This window comes from Sceloporus undulatus, unplaced genomic scaffold (assembly GCF_019175285.1).
Source record: "Sceloporus undulatus isolate JIND9_A2432 ecotype Alabama unplaced genomic scaffold, SceUnd_v1.1 scaffold_23, whole genome shotgun sequence".
In the NCBI taxonomy this organism is placed as follows: Eukaryota; Metazoa; Chordata; class Lepidosauria; order Squamata; family Phrynosomatidae; genus Sceloporus; species Sceloporus undulatus.
Window position 1 is genome coordinate 826,135 of NW_024802945.1, and position 24,912 is coordinate 851,046.

The following is a 24,912-nucleotide window of genomic DNA, read 5'->3' on the forward strand; positions in this document are numbered from 1 at the left end:
TTTAGTCAAGCGTGCCTCCCTTCTTTCTAATGCACAAAGCCTTCCAAAAACAGTTGTGAAACGGACCATAAGCTCAGGAGGCAAGGAGGCAGGATTCTCATTCTGCCTATAATTTGAGCCGCTGAAGTAAATCCACATTTCCTACTCCCACGCTAACATTGGACACAAGGGACTTCTAAAGAGTAACCTACAGCAGCCTTCACACACGCTCCGTCCTGTTTCAAATTAAAGGCAGACAAAACCCCAAGCGAACACCATTGGGGACACTCCTGGGATGTTCTTTCTTGCAGAGGACTATAGCATGCCAGAAACATCCCCCCCATAAAAAGAGAGCTTTCCATAACAACAACCTTTCCGTTCCCACACATACGTTGCAAAAAGAAAGAACAGCACAATAATAGCCAAAAAAAGCTATTGTTTAATCCTGTTCCCATCCTGCCTATGTGAATAAAAATGCTCACGTTACACTACAATTCCCATTGCTGCTGTTCAGCATTTTTACCATTTCTTCTTACTGTCTTGTGAAAGGAGGAGGCCAACTACAGTATTATGTAGGTTGAGTCTCCCTTATCTGAAATGCTTGGGACCAGAAACGTTTTGGATTTTAGAGTTTTCCAGGGTTTGGAATATATGCATCTACATAAGGAGACATCTTGGAGAGAGGACCAATGTCTAATGATGACATTCATTTCTGTTTCGTATACACCTTATACACATAGGAGTTTATCACACCGGGGCTAGTTTTGGCATTAAAGAAAAAATAAAGTGCATTTAAAGCATCCTGCAAATAAAGCGAAAATGGCAAGTAATTGCACAAATGATTATCACACTCAATTGCGTAAAAAAAGTGATATCAGAAATGCATTGTCGTTGAAATCCCCAAAGTAAAAAGATGCGTGTTAATGCTTATTTGTGACCACTTTAATGGTGGGTTTTGTGCGACATTGTGTGAAATCGTCTCGAGTAATTACACAATTTTTCTGGGCTAAATAATAATAATGATAATAATATTTATTTATAGCCCACCTCTCCCCGGAGGATTGGGGTGGGTTACAATCAAAATAAAACGTAGTAAAATAATAACACAGTCCCGATCTCCTTCGTGTGATAAACCCCATAGTCTGAAAGTAATTTTATACATGACATTTTAAATAATATTGTGTATGAAACCAAGTTTGTGGACACTGAGCCATCAGAAAGCAAAAGTGTCACCACTATCTCCACCACCCAGAAAAAAGCTTTGCTTTTTGGAATGCTTCATATTTTGGAATTCCACATAAAGGAGACTCAACCCATATTTACCCAAATTGCTGTAACTGAGTATTGTAGTTACACTATAAACCCGTGGGTGAAGAACCAGAATGACATTGTTTTCTCTGAGCGAAACCACGTCCCTTCCCTTCCTGCCTCCTCCAGAGGAGCAACATCTGGGGACCAGTCTTGAGTCCCAGCTGGTATGTCCTGTTCCTCCCGCCCACCCGTCTGTGGTTTGGGTTTCCTTATGTCTGGCTCCAAACATTGGCCCTTTTTCCATGCTTCAACTAGTCCCTTGAGCCAGGGCTCCTGGGCTTATTTATCCCTGGTTAGGGGAAAGGAGGTTAGAATTGACAAGACAGAGCGCTGTGACACTGCGAAGGGACATCAGGAGACAGAGGTTGGAAAAAATTCCTTTTGGGCACAACAATTCCAATCAACCTCCAAACAAGTAGTTTCTGTGAAGTAGTTTCCCAGAAATTTTATTGTTGTTGCATGCTTTCAAGTTGTTTCCAACTTATGGCGACCCTCAGACAAACCCATTATAGGGTTTTCTTGGCAAGTTTCTTCAGAGGGGGTTTGCCATTGTCATCCTCTGAGGCTGAGAGTGTGCAACTTGCCCAAGATCACCCAGTGGGTTTCCATGGTTGAGTCAGGATTCGAACTCTGGTCTCTCAGTATCCTTAGTCCAATGCTCAAACCACTATGCCGCACTAGGAGTACCAGGCACCTTTACTACAGTCTCCATCTCAAGAATTTGTGAGCATAACAGTGGCACTCTCCCCTTTCCAGGGTTATTCAAAACACATTTGTATTTATTGGGGGTAAAACCATACCTTCCAACATTTCACAATGGAAAACCAGGCGACCTTATGCCCAAGCAACATCAGAGTGTGGTCGATGTGCCAAAAGTTATGAATGTGGAAGAACATACAGGCTAGGAGAAGCCACAGCTGTTTGCTTTTGCTTGAATCAACTGGGAAGGAGAAGGTGCTGCCACCTTCTCTTCTCTCCCTCTTGCTGAGTTAAATGGGTGCAAACTGCTTTTGAACTCAGTTTGCAGTGATTCAAGTAAGATGAGGACAAAGAATGAAAGTGGGAGGTGGAGAGAAAACCTGGGACATTTTAAAAGCACCTGAAGAAGTGGGATTATAGAGAATTAACCAGGGGAGTCCCTACCAAGTTGGGCCAGTTAGAAGGTATGATGTATCACATATTTAGGGTTGTGTGCCATGCACAGGCTGGTTCACGGCACTTCAGTGCCCTATCCACAGTATAGTCGAAACATCGGACCCCAGGATCCTTTGCACTTTTGCAGAAGACGATGGAAGTGTCCCTATGGATGAACGCCAGAAGCATAAATAACCTCTACAGGCGAAAAACAATACCTTGGGAAGAGAAGAATTATCTGCTGCAGTGAACCATGCCATTCCAAAGACAAAAGCCAGCTTTATTATTAAGAACAAAACAAAACAAACTTCTGCTATCAAAAGAGAAAGAGAAATCACTTAAATGTATTTATCTCCAGAAGTCCACGCCTGTGAGCTTTACTCATTTTACAACAGGCCTCCTCTTTCGGAAAGTGCCTCCACCCAGTCCTGCTTTTTATGCATTGGGCACTTTTATGGGGCACCATCGCTCTTTCCTCCTCCCAAACCCTATGCTAACCTCACCTTTTTGGTGAAGCCCCAAAACCTGCCCTCAACCTACACATGAGATCAACTTATAATCAAGTATATATGGTATATCCCATGTTTCTCCCAATAAGAGACCTAGGATGGCTCATTACACAGATTTCATTACACAGATTAAAACAAGATTCAAACAAAATCCCAGAATTCCATAGCATGAGCCATGACATTAAAGTGGTGTCAACCCAGATTATTTCTGCAGTGCGGATGCAGCCTTGGTCAGCTGATCTGACTATACAGGTATGAAGGGGGAAGAGTTATCAGTAATAGTAACACAGGCATTGGCTAATAGGTCCCTCTGACCCTTGTGCAACAATCTTGAACATGAACATGAACAAGAGCATGAACCTAGTGTATATGTGTGCATATTTGCACAAAATATTGGATTTTATGATGTGGGAAATGTGAGTCCTCAACAACCCCAGTGACAAATTTAGAGCTTTGGAAAAAGTGTGGTGATCCTCCGCACAACAACTAAGTTGCATTTCAAACCCAATTCTTTGGGGGAAAGCCCAGACAGAACAATATCCATCACTACCATGAATGCTATTTTCTGACCACCACGGCTCCTGCAAGGGCTGAGTCAGCCAGTGGGCACTCAGAGCCTGCCACCTGCACAAGCAGATGGCATTGACAAAAACCGAGGCAGGCAGGCTGGCAACGCGGTGGCACTGACATCACTGTGGGGAAGAAAGGAATTAGGGCAAAGTGCCGCTGGCTGCAAAGGAGAGCGATGACAAGGGGAAAGACGGAGGCCATATCCAGCCCTCTCACCATGCTGCATTCTGACCACATCATTCCTGTAAGGAATGAGTCAACAAGTGGGCAACTGCTGCCTGCTGTTGCCCGCTTGAGCAGATGGCACTGATAGAAAGGACCAGCCAGAGAGAGGGAACCCACTTAGGGGCATGAAATGCAAAGGCTTGCTGAGATAAAATGGAGCATCTGATTCCAACTAGCTTGCCTCTGGGAACCAGCATGGAGTAGTGGTTCGAGTGTCGGACTAGAACTCTGGAGACCGGGGTTCAGTTCCTGCTTAGCCATATGAAATCTGCTGGGTGAGCTTGGGTACAAGTCACTAAAGCGAAAAACACACATATTAATTAATATACTGTAAATTCATGCTTCTTAGTCATGCTCAAAATGGAGATTTTGGGATTCTTCCTGGACAAAAGCTGAAATGTCAGACATGTTCTGGGAAAGGAGGATGTCTGGTTACCCTGATCACAGTCCAACCTTACTTGGCCACAGGCTTCCCAGTTTTCATCTGTGAAATGTTGGAAGGTATGTAGAGATAAAGAGCTCTGAGAGACAGCGTGCCATAGTTGTTTGAGAGTGTTGGACTATGACTCTGGAGACCAAAGTTTGATGCCCAGCTTGGCTATGAAACCCACTGGGTAGCCTTGGGTGCAAGTCACACTCTCTCAGCCTCAGGAGAAGGCAATAGCAAACTCCTCGGAACATTGCCATAAGTCAGAAACAGCTTGAAGGCACACAACACACATACATTTTGTTATGTCTAGTTGCTTGGGGATTCTCGCAGTTTCTACTGGCTGCCTTTTTGTGGCACACCAAATCATCTGGCTGTCTAAGGTAGCTCCTTCAATCCACCTAATGGCAAAGCTGGCTCTGGATGGAGGATCTGGTGTATCTATGCCATCACCAACCATACCCCTGAAATGCCTTGGCACAAATGGGGATTAAGGTTTTAAAAAACACAACGGAGATCCTACATCATAGTTTCCGCTCATACTTTTACCAATCCTTAACTACATTGCAGAAACACAACCAAACTCTTAGTGAATGACAAAGCTAGGGGAAGCCACAGCAGTTTGCTTTTGCCTGAGCCTACTGGAAAGGGCAAGTTGCTGTCCCTTCTTCACCTTTTCCCCCTGCTAAGTCAATGGAGTGCACACTACTTTTGCCCTTTTAAACATAAGGTTGATAGTTTGCACCAATAGGCAGAAGACAAAGGGGGAAAGTGGGAAGAGAAGACAGAAACTGAGATATGTTAAAAACAGCTTAAAAAGTATGAGGGCAGAGGATTAATCTAGTCCTTGACTCTCCCAGTTTCCCAATGCACTCTTTCTCTGGTGAAAGAAAGAGTGATTTCTCTCTCTCTCTCTCTCTCTCTCTCTCTCTCTGCAAAGTCTCAAAAAGTGGCAATTCTCTTTAAAATGAGTTGAACCCCTGTTTAACATTTTAAAAGCTATGTGGGTATTTTTTTCCCTTTCAAAACTAGAAGATGACTTCTGATTGCTTCTGGTTTTGCTTCATTTTCTTATGGTTTGGCATTTTTGGCAACACATAGCCCTTGGAGGGTCCCAGGGGCAGAATATTGACCCTCAGATCTACTGCAGTTCTCCAGCCCAGCCTTAAATAAAAAAGTTGATTCTGGTCTTTCTGCATTCCAGAAATGCACCCTTCCTCTCTGTAGCTGTTGGGCTCTAACTTATTTCAACAACTGTGTAGTGTAAAAAAGAATTCCACAGATTGCAAAAAGTGTATGTAACTTGTTTTGAATAGTCTATACACAAAAGACAGAGGAGTTGGTTATAAGTATTGGAGGAAAGGGGGAAGAGGATGAGGAATGAAAGGCAGACTGCTTCTGGGGCTGCATCCATGCTGCAGAAATAATCTGCTTTGGCACCACTTTCACTGCCATGGCTCAGTGCTATGGAATTCTGGGAAGTGTAGTTGGTCATGGCAGAGCAGAGTGAGGAACTGAACCCTAATCTCCCAGTATCCTAGTCCAAAACTCAAACATCATTCTCTCAATTTCTCCACTTTCCAAAGGCTCTCCTGGCTGAAATCCCCCAGGATACAGGATCCCAGTTCCTGACTCAGACGTGTGTCATCTCCTGCCCAACATTCCCTTTCCTTGACTCACTAACTGCCATGACAAGGAGGCCAAATTAACCGAAGAAAGACAAAAAGGAATGGCAGGCATGTCGGGTGAGGCAACGCTCACAGGCACACACCCCATTCGAGTGTGGTGCAGTTTTCTCTCAGCAAAGGAGAGAAGGACAGCATGGGTTTAATACAAGTATATCAATGAAGACAAACATATGGGTTCTTGAACAGATCAGGCCAGGGACTCCTTGGAAGCAAAGATGATCAAGTTGAGACTATCGTGCTTTGGCCACATCCTGAGAAGGCACGGATCACTAGAAAAAACAATAATGCTAGGAAAGGTAGAGAGGGTTGAAGAAAGAGAAGAAGACTACAAACCAGAATGAATCAGGATTTTTTTGTCAAGGGCTTGCAGGATCTGGGCAAGACTTCAATGGAAGATTTGGATTCTTGGAAATGGCACATCCACGGGGTTACCATGAACAGAACTGACTAAAGGACAGCTAACAACAACAAATCAATGAGAGAGAGGGACTTTCTGGAGCCAAGTTCCTCTTCTAGGGATGGACATCAACATTGAAGAAAGAACTGAAAGTCCTTTCAGTGGCACAATGTTTTACTTCCCATGGGACAGGTGGACATTGGGGTTTTTTTGTCCCATTGTTCGCCAAACAGGTCTGACAGTCTTGAGAGGTGTATATGTGGAACCATGTCAAAACTCTGCCAAACCTGTTTGACTAGAGGCGACAAAAGAAACAGGTCCGCACTTTGGGAGAGGCGTGCCCACATAGTCCAGGAGCCATTCCTCCTCCAAATTGCTTTTGAATCCCAGGGGGCAAAACCAAACAACAAAAAAAGAAGTGCCTGGAGAAAGGTGCCGTGAGAATTGGAACCTACATTGTTATTATCTGTATTGTAAAGAAAATAGATGCCCAGGCCAAGAAAGGTTTATCAACACCGATGGCGAGAGCCAAAACAGGACAGAGCTTTAGGGCCATAACTGCACATCACTGTCCTGAACCGACAAGGACAATCCCAATTTGTCATCCCAATTTTTCATCCCACTGCTTTAACTGCCCTGGCTCAGTGCTAGGGAATCCTAGGAGCTGTAGTTAATTGTGTCACCAGAGGTCTCTGAGAGAGAAGGCTAATGTCTCACAAAACTACATTTCCCAGGCACTGAGCCAGGGAAGTTAAAGCGGTTTCAAACTGGATTATTTCTGCAGTGTGTTTTGGACCCTGGTCTCCAGAGTCTTAGTCCAATGCTGAGACCACTACACCGTGTTGGCTCTCACTTCAGTTCAAAGGGGCAAAAGTAGTTTGCATTCCATTAATTCAGCATGGGGCTGGTCTTTTCCTTCCCAGTAATTTCTTGCAAAACCAAACTGCTGCTGCCTCTCCTAGCTTGCATCCTCGCCCTTCCTTTTTATAGCTTTTTCCATCTGGACCACACTCTGATGTTGCTTGGCCACATGTGTCCCAGTTTTCCTCTGTGAAATATCAGAGGGCATGCAATTGACCCGGTTAGTTTCTCAACACCATCCCCTCTCCCATGCATTGATCAGCTTAACATGCTAAAACCCAGCAAGTGGGGCTTCTCCTGCCATGGAGATGCTGAGTGATGGGAAGTTACTTCATCCAGCATGCCCAAGTATTGCTGATTTAGGGCTCTGAAATGCAACTCTCACTTGAATAGTTGTATAAATCTGGACATGGTTGTGAAAGCTGGACGACAACGAAGAAAGCTGATAGGAAGAAAATCAACTCATTTGAGATATGGTGCTGGAGGAGAGTTCTAAGGATACTGTGGACTGCTAAAAAGACAAATAAATGGATCCTAGAGCAAATCAAGTCTTCAAACAGAGGCTGGATGGCCATCCGTCGGGGATGCTTTGATTTAGATTTCTTGCATGGTAGGGGGTTGAACTGGATGGCCCTTGTGGTTTCTTCCAACTCTATGAGTCTATGATTCTAAGGCTAAACTCTCCCTTGAAACCAAGATGTCTAACTGAAGCTGTCATACTATGGTCATATCATGAGAAGGCAGGTGGTGGTGGTTGTGTGCCTTCAAGTCATTTCTGACTTATGGCGACCCTAAGGCAAACCTATCATAGAGTTTTCTTAGCAAGTTTCTTCAGACGAAGATCAATCAATCAATCAAATATCAATCAAAAGACCTAAAGGGATGGAAATCCAGTTCTGGTTGTCAAATGTGTATGGGTTTTTTTTTATGTGCCAGTGATTCCCAAAACATTAGTCTTCCAGGTATTTTGGACTTGAATTTCCAGAGGCTCTAGCCAGCTTTGCTAATAATCAGGAATTCTGGGCGCCAAAGTCTAAAACATCTGGATGACGAAAGTTAGGGAACCTCTGTATTAAACAGTTGCAAGAGGCCTTGCAATATAGGTAAAGGGTCCATTGTTGCTCTGGAGTCTTGTGGGATCAGCAACGTGTCCTCTTTTTTGGCCAGAAAAAAAACATCAATTTGGTGATGCCAGAGAAGATAAAGGGCACAAAAGCATCCTTGGACTACAAGTTGCCCACTCTTGGCATAGACCTTTGCATGGAGCCACTGGGTCCAAAAACGTTGGACTGGGGCAATGGCTTGAAGAGACTCTCTTGTTGCCTTGATGAAGTTTCTATTCCAGGAGGAACAAGGAATGTCCCTTGGACCACAAAACCCTGCCGGAACCACTTCCTCTTACCCAGGCGTCTGGTTTGGCTGTGTGCAACCCCACGCATGTGCCGCATCAGCAAAAGAAAAAGATGGGGGAAAGGCTCCCACAGTAGCTGGCTTTGGCTAATTGCTCACCTGCTTCCAACAAAAAGGACCAGTGGTGAGGCTGCTGAGAAGCTGCCGGGAACAAGACCAAAAACGCACTGGAGCTGATCATCAAAGCAGCGGAAAAGGAAATGCCAGCAGACAGAGCCAGGCAAATCCGGGAGTGCAAAAGCAACAGAGAGCTGGAGAGTTAGCTAAAGTTACTTTTTGAGGACCACGACTCTAAGGAAACCCCAAGCAGCCAGGCTAGCAGCCATGCTGGCTGGGAAATTCTGGATGTTAGAATCCAAAAGTGCAATATTTCCCAGCTCTGGGTGAGGAAAGAAAATGCCAGGGAAGCAGACCCTTCAATATTTCATAGATGAAAACTGAGGTCTGTGTGGCCAAGCAACATCAAGATGGTCAAGACAGGAAAAGTTATTGTGAAGAACACACAAGCTATAAGATAGGGCAGCAGTTTGCTTTTGCCTAAGCCTACTGGAAAGGACTCTGGGCCTGAACATACTGTACAGGCCAAAATAAAGCTGCTTCGGGTCACTTTGGAAGTGTGTTGTTTAAATGATGCATGCATCCTAAGAGGCTGGAAGCCACACCAAAGCCACGCTCCAGTCCTAAGAAGAGAGATAAGATGGGAGCAAAAGGGGACAGAAAGCCATGGACAATTTCTTGAGCTCCCTGAAGCAGGAAAAAGAGGATGGAGATGAAATAAAGAATTAATCTGATACCCTAGGTTCTCCTTTCCACTGGACTGTGTGACCATATCTTCCATGTTAGCAGGAATGGTCCCAACTAATGCTCTGCCTTCTCACTTTTTCAATTGCTGTAAAAAATCCCACTTTCTCTTTCCTGCTTCTACTTTTCCCCTTTGTCCTGGGCTTACCTCAATAGCTGCAAATGATCAAAGTGAAATTAAAAATAGTTTGCACTCAGTGAACTCAGCAGAAGAGAAAGAAGAGTATGTGGAAGAACCTTGCCCTTCCCAAGAGGCTCAAGCAAAAACATACTGCTGTAGTCCCTCCTATCTTATCTGTTCATCTGCATTAATAACTCATGCCATCTTGACCTTGCTCTGATTTTGCCTGGCCATTCATCATGTCCCAGTTTTCATCTGCGAAATGTTGGCTGGTCTGCGTGACTCATGGCATTGCCCTTCCCTGCTGCGCCAGGAACAAGGGGGAAAGTCCTGGCATGCATACCCCCCCTACCCACAATAAATTGCCATGCTCCACACTGCCTATATGTTTGGCCTACTTTACAGGGTTACGGTAAGGATTACGCCGATGAGGAATGTAAAACAAGGTGTTGTTTCTAACCATCGTGAGCAACAAGGGCCATAGATGGCCGCGCACACAGACACACATGCCTGCCCACTGCCCAATTGGTATTTGGCAACCTTTGCTGTGGGGCACGCCTGTTCCCACGCTCAGAGCAAACCCCCTCCTCGCCTGAGCCATCGGGAACCAACCTCCATAGAAAAGGGAACAAAAGAGGCTGTGGGTTGGGGACAGTCCTGGCTTTGAGGGTATTGGGGGGGTATGAGACAATTAGCAAAGACAGAAATGCCAAAGAGAGGGAAAGTGGGCTCATGAAGCGAGGCTGAAAGGAAGGCGAGAATAGGGGGTCTCATGTATTCACTTCCCTCCCCTTCTACAGCCATTCCTCAGCCGAGCCAAAGCAGAGCTGCTGGGAGACTCAAAATTCCCTCTTTGCAAGCCAGTGGAATGGAGAGGAAAATACAAATACAAATAAAAGGCTGTTTTTTTGGCTCAGCCGCCCTGATAGGGAAAATGAGATACAGGAGTTGAAAACAAAGCTCAGTCCGAACCAGGGCTCCTTTTGGACTCAGACTGAAAACTACTATTTTCAGCCCTGGGGTCAGTCGGCCCCCAGAACATGCCAAGCAGGTGAAAAAAGGTTGTGTATTGAAGCTGCTGTTCCACATTGAGAGAGAAGAATGTCTTTATACGTTGAATAACCTAGAATGTGTTCCCACACCACAGGGATTAGCATTTAGGGCTCCCGAGATGAACGTTGGGAGCCTTCACAGCCAAAAAGCTTCGGCTGGAGAAAATCTAGCAGCAGTTAAGAAAAACAAAGCCACAAACTGTAAATGGAGTTAAGTAAGTAAGTAAGTAAGTAAGGAAGGAAGGAAGGAAGGAAGGCAGGCATATAAGGTCTAATACTGGAACCTCCAGGGCATGTACAGATCGAGATGATAGGGACCCATCCCAAACGCCAGATGTGTCTTTCTCTGGAAGGACTTTTTCACTCATAGATATATAGCTATATAGGGCTTAATCCACCCGCTGCTCACACAAGTATAGCTACAGGAGGAGGGAGAAAACTACGACATTATTGTCCTGCCCCAAATAGGAGTTCTAACCTCCCCAATGAAGTTTTCCATCACTTTGCCAAATTTCTAGCACTGCAGTCACTCAAAACGTGACTTGAGCATTCAGAAACACAGCTTAAGAGTCCAAAGAAAAGAGGCAAGCACTGACCAAAGGAAGGCGAACACAACAAACAGAAAAGTCTACAAATATCTCACGCTCTGCAATGCTAGAAATGTAGGGACTAAAGGAAAATTTAATGAAGGGGCAGAATCCATATTCTCACTTTCCTTGCTTCCATATCAGCCTGGTTGGCATGGATGGGGTCTGCTATGCTTTTATATGGCTTCTACTCATTTTCACAGCCAGCATAGTGGCCTTAACCAAGTCACACTCTCTCATTCTCCGAGGAAGGCACCGACAAACCTTTGCTGAACAAATCCTATCGAAAAAACCCTACAATAGGATCTTAGGGTCACCATAAGTCAGAAATAATTTGAAGTACACAACAACTCATTGTCACACGTCTTCCACAGGAAAAGCTACAACAGGGAAGGATTGTGGCTACCAATCCTGCAGTCCTGTGTGATGGCCCAAGCTCCTGCCATGAATACCATCCTTGTGCCTTATAGCAACAGCAACATCACTTATGTTTCTCTATTGCTTACCAGTGAACTCAGTACTCCCTGAGCGGTTTGCAATCTGTAAACCAATTGCCCCCAACAAGCTGGGTACTCATTTTATTGACCTACGAAATGATGGAAGGCTGAGTCAACCTTGGAGCCCTGGGATCAAATTCACAACCTTGTGGCTGTAGCATTGGCATTTAACTACTGCACAACCAGGGATCCTTATAGGGTTATGCCTCTGGATTATAGTCACTTTTCCTATTTTCTGAACAAGAGAAATGAATGCAGTCGGAAGCGACTCACCTTTCATCACCAACATGGAAGGTGTCTGGGCCAATGGGTCAACCAAGGAGTTGAGGGGAATGCTGTCTTGAAGCCAGATCACCAGGACAGGTTCTGGGGGTCCTTGGGCCCTGCAGCTGAGGTTGAAAGGGGTGTTGGCAGTGACCTCTAGATCCTGAGGCTCATCCGTGAAAAAAGGAAGACCTGGGTGAAAAAATAAAATACTCAGCAAACAAACACAATTGAACTCCAGTCTGGTGTCCAGGTGGAGAAAGGGAGACATATCATCATCATCACCATCATCATTTTATATCTTCCCTTCCTCCCAGATTGAGACACAAGGCAGCTCCCCAATTAAAAAGTAGTAGCATATACTTCAAAATATAGAAAAGCCAACATTAAAATTGCACCCAACTGTGAACCATATTTAAACAATGTAAAACATTTTTAAAAATTAATTTTACAATTTAATTTAAAAATCAGAAAAAGAATTAAAGACAGTCGCATTTAAAACAATGTTGTCGTTGGCAAGGCTTCCAGGTCAGTAAATAATGGCTATCCAATGGCTATACTTTTCCTGGTGTTTATACTAGATTTAGAGGTAGGTTTATGGTGAGCAGCTATAAGTGAAGGAAGCTATCTCCAGCATAGTTGGCCACCATAAATAAGAAAGAGGAGCGGATCATGACCTGGGCATCACTATGTTAGCACTCAAATGCTTCACCTTATCCTGGCCTAGAAAAGTACAAGGATGTAAAATTATACAGAAATGTTGGTTCAATGTGTTAGACCTGATCAACTATTTCAGGTACAGTCCCTACCTTTGATGCAACCTATACTTGGCAGCATTTTGATGCTGACCCAGGTCACAATCCACTCCTGTTTCTTATTTATGGTTGCTAACTATGCAGGAGGTAGCTTTAAAACGTAATTGTTCTGACCCACCTTGAATTCTTCGGAGGCTCAGCAAAGCGTGGGATTCTGTCATTAGCAGGAAGATTAAGCACCACAGGAAAAGTTAGGCTGGGAAAAGCTAACTAAAGGTTTTTCTTTCTTATTCACCCGAGTACCGTTCTTGCAGTAAGCCTGCAATCTTGACAGATCAGTAGCACAGCTCAAAAAATACAAGTATGTACACATATGTACATAAAGTGTTTGATCAAAGTAGTGGAGTCAGGTCTTACACAGGATCAAATCCCCAAAGTTTAATGATTATCAGTGACTATGAGATTACCTGTCAATCTCCCACACCTTGTGTCCCCCTTGAATCTGCTGATTTTCTAGTTCAGCGAATGTATGTGAATTCGAATTGCATTCGAACTGACTTCCCATTGCCTGAAAATAGCTTGCCATTGCCCAAAATTGCATATGATCACCTCTCATGCAATAATGTGAAACCCCATGATTGCGTTCGGACTGACTTCTCATTGCTTGAAATTGCATGTGGTAGTCTGTCACGCAATAATGTTAAATCCCATGATTGTGTTCGGATTGCCATTGGATTATACTTCCAATTCTCCATGTCTGATAAACTCCAATGAGTGAGAGATTTTACCTTCCAGTTGCAGGTAAGCTTCATCAGATAAGACTTCGGATCCGTTCACCAAGGCTACACACTGGTAGTTTCCCATATCTGAGAGCTGTACCATTGGGATGCTGTGGAGGCAAGAGGGGAAGAGATGAAAATATTCACACTGTTCATTCATCCTGTTTCCCGGCTCCTGAATTCTGATCTTGATCTGAGACAAGAGCGCTCAAATTTGACTCCATAAAGGAGAATCTGAACTCTTTAAAACAGTAATATTTGTTTTTTGAACTTTGTAATTTTAGTGCTTATACTGTTTTAACCTGGATTTTGTTAGCTGCCTTGAGTGCCTGGATCGAGAAGAAGGCAGTTTAAAAATAAATAAATAATAAGTATACTGCATCTGGCCATGGAGGGTCATTTCTTATTAATACTACTGCTCTTATTACCAAAAAAGAATCCAAACCATCCTTTCGGGGAAGAAGGTCCCGAAGGTGGTTTCCACGACACAAAGTCTCCATAACAACAAGTAACAAATAACAGTACATTACACAAAACATTGAAATTCATGTTCGGTTAGAATGGATGGGCAGAGACACAAATGCATCTCGCTCACCGAAATACTAAAATCCAATGAAGAATTAATTTTAAACACACACAACTCTGTAAAATCCTTTTTAGGAGAAAAGCACCAGACAACAAATGAGTCTTTGGGGTTTTATTTATCCATAGTTGCTAAGAGTTGCTGATAGATCTCTCCTCTGTTAAGACTTGGGTCTTTTTACACACTAACCTGAGAGTAAATGGGATTTGCCTGGAACTTCAAAATGGAGGATTGTACTATTTATTGTATACTGCTATAGGTTAGGGACACAACTGGAAAAGTTACCTTTGGATACAGTTACTCCCAGAATCTTCTAATAATAATAATAATAATAATGTTTATTTATATACCGCTTTTCCAAATTAGATCAAAGCGGTGAACAACAGGAAGTACAATACAAAGTAAAAAAACAAAACAAAAACATAACAGGCCTCTCTCCCCCCAAGATGGTGGCTGAAGGGAGGGGTTTTTTCTTCTTCCAGGCAGGCAGTTGGAGCTAGCCTGCCTCTCTCCCCCCCAAGATGGTGGCTGAAGGGAGGGCTTTTTCTTCTTCCAGGCAGGCAGTTGGAGCTAGCTTGCCTCTCTCCCCTCAAGATGGTGGCTGAAGGGATAGCCAATATAGCTATGGCTCACCCTGGTTGAGGATGCAGGGAGCTGGACTGTTCCTTCCCAACCTGATGGCTTCCATATGCAATTTTACTACAGCTCCCAATAATAATGATAATGATAATAATAATGGGAATTTTAGCATCTCTTGAGCATCTGTCAATTTTAGCATCTGTCAACATTTCACAGATGAACACTAGGACATATGTGACCAAGCAACATCAGAGTATGTTCAAGATGGTCAAAGTTGTTAATGAGGAAGAGCACACAAAATGGGAGAAGATGCAGCAGTTTACTTTAGGGGAAGCCTCTGCCCTCTCCTCTCCTCCTTCCTGAGTTAACTGTGTGCAAACCAGAGTTAATGCACCTGAGGAAGTAGGATCTTCTACAAAAGCACCTGCTACCACCTTCTTTCTTTCACTTAGTCTCAAAGGGGTTGCAAGATCCCTTTGCATTCTGTTTGCAGCAATTGAAGTCAGCAGAGAGCAAAGGGGGAAAGCGGGAGGAGGAGAGAGAAACTGGGACGGTTTAAAAGCAGCTGGAAAAATGGGATGGTAAAGGATTAACCGGAACTGTCTCTGGGCATTTTAAGGGCATGGTGCATTCAGGAAGCCTGCAACAATATGATATACTGCTGGTTAGCAATTCTATCTAGTTTGAGGACTGGCATGTTTTTGGAGGCAAGCCATCTCTCTTTTTGTGTTAACCTTTGGATTCTTTCACCTTTTTTGCCCCCCGTTCTTGAGAGCCGTCAGCCCTTTGCCTCCTCTACTCTCCAAGAAAGCAGACAAAACAAAGTATATATCATCTGCTAGGTTCTTTTGTTTGTTTCACAAAAAGTTCTTTAAACCCACTTTGTTTGTTTCAGCCGCTCATGGTTTCCCTCTCTGTTTATCAAATCTGAGATGGATGTATAAGCATTTCTGAAAAGGGAAAAACAGCTAAATTGCCTTTTTCTAACCAAGAATTAAAAAGAGGCTTAAGTGAGCCCACGCAGCTAATGAAAGATAGTTTACAAACCACAAAATATACTTTAAAAAACAAGCGTGGGAACTAAAGGACAACAATTTGGTTTCCGATAGTCATCCGCTGAGGAAGCTTCCTAGAACTTCAGTTGCAAAATTTTAGTCTCTCTTTAAAACAAGGATAAGCAAGTGAAGACTGTCAGATGCTCTGGACTACACATCCCTAAATCAGTTACTATTATCTGTGTTGGTTACGGTTGATGGGTGTTGTAGTCCTCAACATGCTGGGATACAAACATGGATGGCATACCCTCCAACATTTCACATGATCCATATCCAGAATGCTGGCTGGAAATCCTGGGAGTTGTAGTCTGAAAAAAAGGACTGGTTCCCAACTCTGCTCATAAGCACTGTGTCCATAGATAGCATTATGTTAAATCACAATATATTATTTTAAATTCCCCCCTGAATCTCCCATAGCCATGAATACATTGGGCCCTCAGTATCCACTGGGTTTGGTTCCAGGACCCTCCCTGGATGCCAAAATCCATGGATGCTCATGTCCCATTAAATACAATGGCATAATAAAGTGGTGTCTCATACATAAAGACAAGAGAGCATACTATCAGAAATCAGGTTTGCTTTTTGGAATTTATATACTGTACTGTGGTCCATTGGTATCCGCTGGGGTTTGCATACCAAAATCCAGGGACGCTCAAGCCCCACGCAATACAATGGCTTAGTAAAATGGTGTCCCTTATATATGATGGCAAAATCAAGCTTTGCTTTTTGGAATGTATATTTTTGGGATATCTGTGGATGCTTGAATTCGTGGATGAAAAATCCGTGGATATGGAAGGCCAATGGTACTCCTGCTTCCTGCGTTTGTCCCCAACTTTCCTGAAGCTGCCAGTCAAGAAGAGGGCAAGGAAAGAGCGAGAGGAGAAAGGCACCATGTCAGAGCTGGGAGCAAAGGAGAGAAGGAGGCAGGCTGCCAACCTTCCTGCTGCCAAGTTCTCCTGCCTTGGAGTTGAGCAACTGGAAATAATATTTCCCAATGAGTCACACACACTCATGCATAGCGCATGCATACATACCCTCAGAGGCAGCCCACCCACTCCCCGTCCCCGAGACAAAAATGGTTAACTGTTCACGTGAAGCCAACTCAAGTTCGTGACCTCCCTTTAAATGTGCAACATCAAAGATTATTTCTCAATTTTCCACGGTGTGTCGTTTCCTCGTGTTGCCTGAAGACTTCATTTCTATATTGCACATATTTGCAAGCAGCTGGAAATATGTGCCATACTGAAGTCGGAGCCCAGAGGCTCAGCACTTTCCTTTCCTTATTAGGAGGTAAGGTTGCTAAGTTTGGGATCATCCCAGGCTCTGAGCTTTCGGAGCCAACATTTGAGACCTAAAGACGGTCCCTGATCATTTCACCAAGCATTGTGCATTAAAGTACCAACCACAGTTGCTCACCTTGCTTGGAGAGATGGGATAAAGAACATTTAATCTAGCCTACTTGCTTCTAGCCAGAAAGCGGATGCGGAGCAGAGCGGAGGGTAAGACCTGGCACTTGGCAAATGCAGTTTTAATTCAGTTAAGTCAGGAAGGAAGGAGAGGACAAGGCTGAGTCTGTCCCTTCCCAGTAGGCTGAGGCAAAAGCAAACAAGCCTCTCCTCGCTTGTGTGATTTTCCTCAATATGAACTCTTGCCATCTTGACCACACTCTTGATGTTGCTTGGCCGCACGTGTCCCAGTTTTTATCATTTATGAAATGTTAAGAGGCCATTTATTTAAGCCATTTATTCAGATGCTGAAGCTGCAAGGTGCTTACCTGAGTTCGCTGGTGGCCATCCATTCTTCGTCATCCAAAGGCACCTGTACCTGGTTGCTGTCCGCAAACTCCAAAGCCATGCCATCCCGCAACCAGCTCAGCTCAGGCGGCTCTCCGGCGGCACGGACAGAACAGGAGAATTTTACATCCTTTCCCAATGAGGATGTCAGGTTGAATGGGCTCTCTAGGAAGTACACAGCTAAAAGGATAAAGACAAGAGAGTATACTATCAGAATGGCATAACAGAGAAGAAAACGGAGCAACAATTTAATTACATCTTGTTCTTATTACTAGAATACGCTCTACATAGGGCTGCCTTTGGAGCAGGGGGATTCGAACCCTGGTCTCCCAGAGTCCTGGTCCAATGCTGAAACCACCCTGATTATTATTTAAACCTTAAATACTCCCTTACATTTTAAAGGGTGGTCACTAGCCAGGAAAAAAGAGAGAATCTGGCCAATGTGGGTGCCTCCAACAGCAGTTTGATCTAAAGGAAATAATATGCGAGGCTTTCAAGAACAAAGAGAAAACACTACTAACTGTTGCAAATGTCTGCAGCGGGCTGAGTAGCTGTTTCATTGCTCAGGAGCAAGGGTTAGTGTAAATGCTGGCAACCTCTTAGCACAAGTGGATCTGGCTCCTTTCCTTTCCCTTCCATTTCCAATCTTCTGCTCTGTACCAGTTGGGGAAGTAGGAAAGAGTAATGCTGTCATGATCTGGCTGGATGAATGCAGACGATGCCTCTACTACTCGCCTCTCCGTCACTAGATGCCAAGGGTGGCAGCTACCCACACCAGTCCCACCCGCTTAATGATGGCTCCTGTTATTCTCTGGCATAGCACACCCCAGAGATGCCAAGGACCAAAAAAGCCTCTCATGCTATTAGAGGGTTTGGAGGATTCCCAGAGCAGACTGTACAATTTCTTGTTTGCCTTAACAAAAAACCATCCTTAAATGAGTGTCTTGGTGACAGAAATTCAACAGGCGAAGCTTATGCCTTTGGGATTTTATATACATTTTTGATTATTTTTCAAGCAGTGGATGCTTGAATCCATGGATAAAAAGTCCATGCATATGGAGGGCTGACTGCATTATTATATCCTGTGCTCTTTCCAAAACTAGGACTTACAAGATTAAAAACAGTACAGTTAAAAACATAGAAAAGGGTTGCATTAAAACAGAATTAAATGATTACACTATTAAAAACATACTGTATTCTTTGCCTAGTTTAGGGAAGCGACCGTTGAAGTAGCCCTAGGCAGATCCCCATTTTAATGGGAGATCTCTGGATGATTAGCAAGAGATTGGCAGGAGTCCCCAGCTTTCCATTTTTTAACAACCGCAACAAGAAAATGACAACATTGTCCATCCACCCACCCGCCCCATTCTCCCACTGCTCTAGTTAGGTTTTTAAAATTAAGAAAGATTGCTTTTACCAAAAATAGACTTTTATGCGAAAGGACGGCGAGGTCAGTTCAGTTCTAATACTGTACTTAAAACAAAACTCCCGCCAGGCTCAGAATGCATTCTTTTAACTCTTTAAATCAAAGTGCATCGCTTTGGCGCCTGGCTCTGGATGTTCAGTCTCGAGATAATAGATCCTATAAGACTTGAACATACATGGATTTTGGAATCTAGGAACCAAACCTCATCAGATATCAACGGTAGTTCCCGAAAAAGGAACAGGTCTTGTCGACTTTGTATTCGGATCAATGTCACGTTATTTTTCATTGATGCAAACATCATCTGAAAAACTACCCACTTTTGCAGGTTATTTCTAAATTCTGTTCAGGTTAACACTGAACAGCATGTGAAAAACAACCCACTATTGCAGGGTTTTTGAATTTGAATCAGGTTTCTGCACAGGATCCGTCCCATGTGATAAACTCTGCAGAAAACATGGTGCTTCCAGATGCTGCCAGGATTGCAACACTCATCGCTCTTTGCCAGCAAGAGTCAATGATGGAAGAGGATGGGAGCTGTAGTCCAACATCTGGAAGGGCCACAGATTATTCCTCCCTGCTCTAATCGGTGGCTATTACCAGCTCATTCCTATGCAGCGTAAACTATGTTATCCAGCTGTATATGGGGACGCAGAAGTTGGCTGAAGTTTTTCCAGCCTAGATCAGTAATGTGGACTAAAAGTGCGTCATTACAAGGCTCTTCCATCAGCTGCGAAACAAGGAGAATTTATACAACCCTTTGGGAGGCATACGCCAAGTGAAGGATGGAGTGTGTGTTTTTGTGTGTATGTAAAGTAGAGAGGGCAGGGGGTGGGTAAGTCCATAAATCTGAGAATATCCTGCCTCATAGCCACAGTTAACTCTTGAGGAATGAGGGACACATTCCAGGGCCTGAGAAACAAACCATTGTGTATTTGGACAGCACCCAGGACTCAGTCTTAGCCCTCACATTTCTTTCTCTGTTCATGGAACCGCCATCTATATGGCATCTGACTAGAGATGGGAAAGGAATTTATACAATCGGCCCTCCGTATCCATGGATTCTTTATCCACGGATTCAGGCATCTATGGCTTGAAAATATAGTTGTCCCTACATATCGACGGATCTTTTTATCCACGGATTTGAGCATCCACGGCTTGAAAAATATTCAAAAAATGTATAAATCCTAAAAAGCAAACCTTGATTTTGCTATTTTATACAAGGGACTCCATTGTATTTAATGGGACTTGAACATCCATGGATTTTGGTATTCGCCGGGGGACCAGGAACCAAACCCTAGCAGATATCAAGGGCCCACTGTATCTATCTATCTATCCATCCATCCATCCATCCATCCATCCATCTATCTATCTATCTATCTATCATCTTCCAAAAAGCAAACCTTGATTTTGCCGTTCTGTATAAGAGACATCATTTTACTATGCCATTGTATTCAATGGGACTTGAGCATCCACAGATTTTGGTATCCACAGGGAGTCCTGGAACCAAATCCCACTGGATACTAAGGGCCCACTGTACTATCCAAATCTTAAAAATGAATGTATCCAGGTTTTGGTCTGTGAGACTCTTTGCAAAAGCATGTCCATACTTTTCCCATCACTGGGCACAGACTACAACATACTTTAAATCATCCCAATATGGCAAGGATAGTCCGTATTAATCCTCAGTCCTACTTTTTCAGCGTTTTAAAAATTGTCCCAGTGTCTCTCTCCTCCTCCCGCTTCCCTCCTTTGTCCTCAGCTTGCTGCAGTTCCTGCAAACTTATGTTCGCATTGCTTTGCACTCAGTTAACTCAATAGAGGGAGTTGTAGCAAAAGGATTTTTTCACTCAAATGGATCAGCAGAAAGAGAGGAGAATGGTGAATCTTGCCCTTCCCAGTAGGCTCTGGCAAAAGCAACTTGTTGCAACCCTTCCTAGCTTGCATGTCCTTCCTCATTAATAATGTTAGCTATCTTGGCCACACTCAGATGTTGTCTGACCAGACGTGTCTTTGCTGAAATGTTGGTGCTTAGAGCCACTCAGTCTGGAGGCAATGGCATGCACAGTGGTTGCATGGATGAATGTGGGATGGGGTGCACCATTCGAAATTGAGCAAGGAAAGGAGAGGACTGATAAAATGGCCCCCTATGGACTGGACAGCTGTTTCGGTCCCCTTTCCATGCTCCTGACATCACTGAGCAAACAGTGCCAACCACTCCACCTCTCCCAGTCCCAAAGGGAGGAAAAATTGGCACAGACCGTTACCCAAAGGGTGGAGAGCCGTTCCTCTCCCTTCTTAGCTAGTTATCACAGACCATTCGGGAGCCTGAAAGGAGTCCCTGAGGTCTGGAAGACAAAAACATGCCTCCTCCTTCTGCTCCTCTGGACTGAAGAAAGACAAGCCTATTCTACATCTCTCCTTTATTGCCTCATTCACCAGATACCGACTCTCTCGACCACCACCTACACAAGCAACTCTTCTAGAGAAAGTCATCCCCTCGCCTCCCAAGTTTTGCAGCATCCCAAGACAAAGTGGGAAGAGGATAACACTATCAGCTGGCCATCTTGAATAAAGATGGAGTCAAGGATGCGAACGCATTCGAAGCACATTCAAGGCATGCAGAGTTTTATCCCGGATCCATTTGCATCAGTTATTCACACAGCTGAGAATACGAATCTTAGAAAAACTCAGGGGTTATTCAGATAGTGAAAATAATCCAGGTGGAATCTGGGTTGAATTGTTGTTCACATGCATTTCGAATGCATCCGATTAAGTTGGTGGGGCTGCCAAAAAAACCACTTAACCTAGGATAATTGATGTCAATCCTTTCCCCAAATTCCCCCCCCCCAAAAAAAAAACCTGGATTTTCAGCTGTGTGAATAACTGATAAGAATAGATCCAGGAGAAACTGGGAGAAAACTCTGGATGTCTTCAACGCACTCCGGATACAAGATGTAAATTTATGCTTCTCAGTCATGCTCAAAATGGAAGACATTTTGGAATTCCTCCTGGACAGACGGTTGAAATGTAGGACACATCCAGGAGAAGGAGAACATCTGGTCACTCTGTAAAGAGACAGTCTGCGTGTATTTATCTTGGCTTTGCTGCTATTAAAGCCACAAGAGTACAGCCGGAATGAGAGGTGGCTGGCAACATTCTTTGGTGTTCCACCTCCAACCAAACCCCATTCAGTTTTACAAGTTCAGCATTGGTCCTCCTCGACTTCAGCCATCACTGCTGTCTCCAAACCAGGGCTTGGGAAATTTGCTCCTGTGGACTACCAATACTGGAATCTCTCGGCCGTCATTGCTAGGGGCTGTAGCCTGCAAAAGTAAATTGCTCAAAGCTCTGCTTGGAGAAGTAGGACAGCATTTTTGGTCCCTTCTTTAAGGGCACTCATTCCACAAGAGACATCTAACTACCATGCTAAGGGTGCTAAAAAAAACAAGGGGGTGTGAGAAAACCAATCTCCTTCCAATAAGCCACAAAGCAGCGGTATGTGCCATTATTAGCCAGCTTAACTGATGGAAACTGATGTTAAAAGGAGTCAAATCCATCCACTCTATAATACACCCCAAAAGAAAGTAAGAGAGGGAGATAATGGGGGAGAGAGAAATAGCTGGAGAGATAAAATAGATACCGGTGGATGGATGGATGGATGGATGGATGGATGGATGGAGAGGGAGAAAGGCAGTAAGAAAGGATGAATGGAGGGATAGATAGATTAAGATAGAGATAAGATAGGATGGATGGGTGGATGGCATATAGATAGACAGATAGGATAGATAAATAGCTAAGGTAGGATAGAGAGACAGAGACAGATAAAATGACAGGCAGGCAGATAGGTAGATAGATATAGATAGACAGATAGATAGATAGATAGATAGATAGTAGGTAGATAAGATAGGATGGCTAGATAGACAGATGGAATGACAGGTACACAGGTAGGTAGGTAGGTAGGTAGGTAGAGATAGATAGATAGATAGATAGATAGATAGATAGATAGATAGATAGATGTAAGCTGCTCTGATACCCTTTTGGCTGAAGAGCGGGGTATAAATACTCTAAATAAATACATAAAGTCAGGACAGGATAGATAGATGTTAGCATGGATAGATATTCAGTAAGATAGGCAGGCAGGTAGGCAGTATTCCATTTCTTGGACACTTCAATATCCTGGGCACTTAAAACCTGTTTCTGAAACCTTACGCTTGCAAAGAGCAGCCACTCCCTCCAATCCTGGCCTCATGCAAACAGATCCTCTGTTCCCTAAAAACATGGTGTAAGATTTGCATTTGCAATCTGGAGCGCAGATGACATGCTAATGCTGATACAGACTTGATGAAAACTGTGCGTGTGTGTCCCCTCCTTGATCAGGGTGGAAATCGTGCAACCTTCCAGATGTTGTTAGACTGAAACATTCAGCATATCAGCATTGGAATCTGCAGTCTAACAGCATCTAGAGGATGGGACAACTTGCTTTAAAAGGACAACCGTCATTTCCAGTTTTTACAGCTTCTTTCTTCTCGGGGTTGGGGACAGGGGCTTTATGGAGTTCAGATTTAAATTTACACTTTGTTGTGTATCCTATAACACAACATTAAGTTATCACCTGCTACTACTCAAGCTAAGGCCCAAGCCTATCTGAAGATCTTATGCATCATCGAGTGATTTTACAGAATGTAGAGAGCCAGCATAGTGTTGTGGTTTGAGCATTGGACTATGACTCTGGAGGCCAGGATTTGAACCCCAGCTCAGCCATGTAAGCCTACTGGGTGACCCTGAGTAAGTCACACTCTCTCAGCTTCAGAGGATGGCAATGGCAAACCCTCTCTGAAGAAACTTGCCATGGAAACCCAATGATAGGTTCATCTTAGGGTGGCCATAAATTGAACATGACTTAAAGCCACACAACAACAACCATAACCTATTTTTCAGTGGACATGTTGTGCCTTGCCCTTTATCCTCCCACATCCAGTGGTCTTCTTTTTATCCGCTTACATTTTCCTATAGCAAAATGCATGACTCTCTGAATGGAGTGTTTCTCTTGAGCAAGCAGTTAAGGCAAAAACAGGCAAAAGTTGACTGTTTAATTGTTCATGTGATTCTTTGGTGTAATGTTTGACCGCAATTGTCTGGAATAATCTTCCTTACTATTAATAATAGGGCTTAGGTGTTTCAGCTCACCATGACATCACTTGTTTTGCCAATTCTCCTGAAATGCTAGGTGGCCTAGCATGCATTTCCAAAGAACCCCGTGCGCAGACATGTTGCAACCATACCAGTTCAAAAGCATGAATCAGGTCCCACTGAACCATATACTGGTGTGGTGGTTGCTATGTGCCTTCACATCGCCACTACCCTGCCACAGGGTTTTACTGGCAAGATTTCTCCAGGAGAGGTTTCAGATTGGCTTCTTAGTAGGCTGAGAAAATACGTGACTTGCTCACAAGGTGCATACCTTCCAAATGTCCAGATGTGCCAATTAATCCTCTGTCATCCTACTTTTTCGCATGCTTTTCAAATGTCCCGGTTTCTCTCCACTTCACTTCTTTGTCCTCAGCATACTTCAGTTGCTGCAAACTTAGCTCAAAATTATTTTGCACTCAGTTAATTCAACAGAATCTGGTCCTTCCCAGTAGGCTCAGGACAAAGCAAACTGCTGCAGCCTCTCCTTGCTTTTGTGTGCTTCCTCATATATAGCTTTTGCCACCCTGGCCCTATTCTGATGTTGGCTGGTTATATGTGTCTTGGTTTCCGTCTGTGAAATATTGGACAATATCAGAGTGGGGGATTATCACACCGCCAGTTATGGCACAAACCAATCGGCATAGTTCCGATTTGGCAACAGTCCTGACCATGTGACGCAGTGCGCAGACTGCTGCTATCCTGCTTTAAAACTGCCACTTTTCATTCCGCAATTACGCAACAATACTGCATCCAGCAACCAATGCAATCATGGACGTGCCGTTGTTGCGCAATCTCGCAACATTGCGCCACTCCCTCCCTTCTAGTGAGGTTGAGGTACTCATGCGCAGCTTTAAAAAAAAAAGCCCCCATTTAAAAAACGGGGTCAGTTCCTGCCGCTCTTATTGCGAATACATCCCGG

General features: G+C 43.9%; 1 protein-coding gene across 1 annotated transcript in view; it reads right to left on the reverse strand.

Moving 5' to 3' along the window:
* LOC121917549 (tyrosine-protein kinase receptor UFO-like) overlaps positions 1–24,912 on the reverse strand; it is a 48,679-nt gene that overhangs the window by 20,618 nt on the left and 3,149 nt on the right. Inside the window, 3 exon segments of the mRNA XM_042443603.1 lie at positions 11,843–12,025; positions 13,377–13,477; positions 17,359–17,557. Coding sequence (XP_042299537.1) covers positions 11,843–12,025; positions 13,377–13,477; positions 17,359–17,557 — 483 coding nt within the window.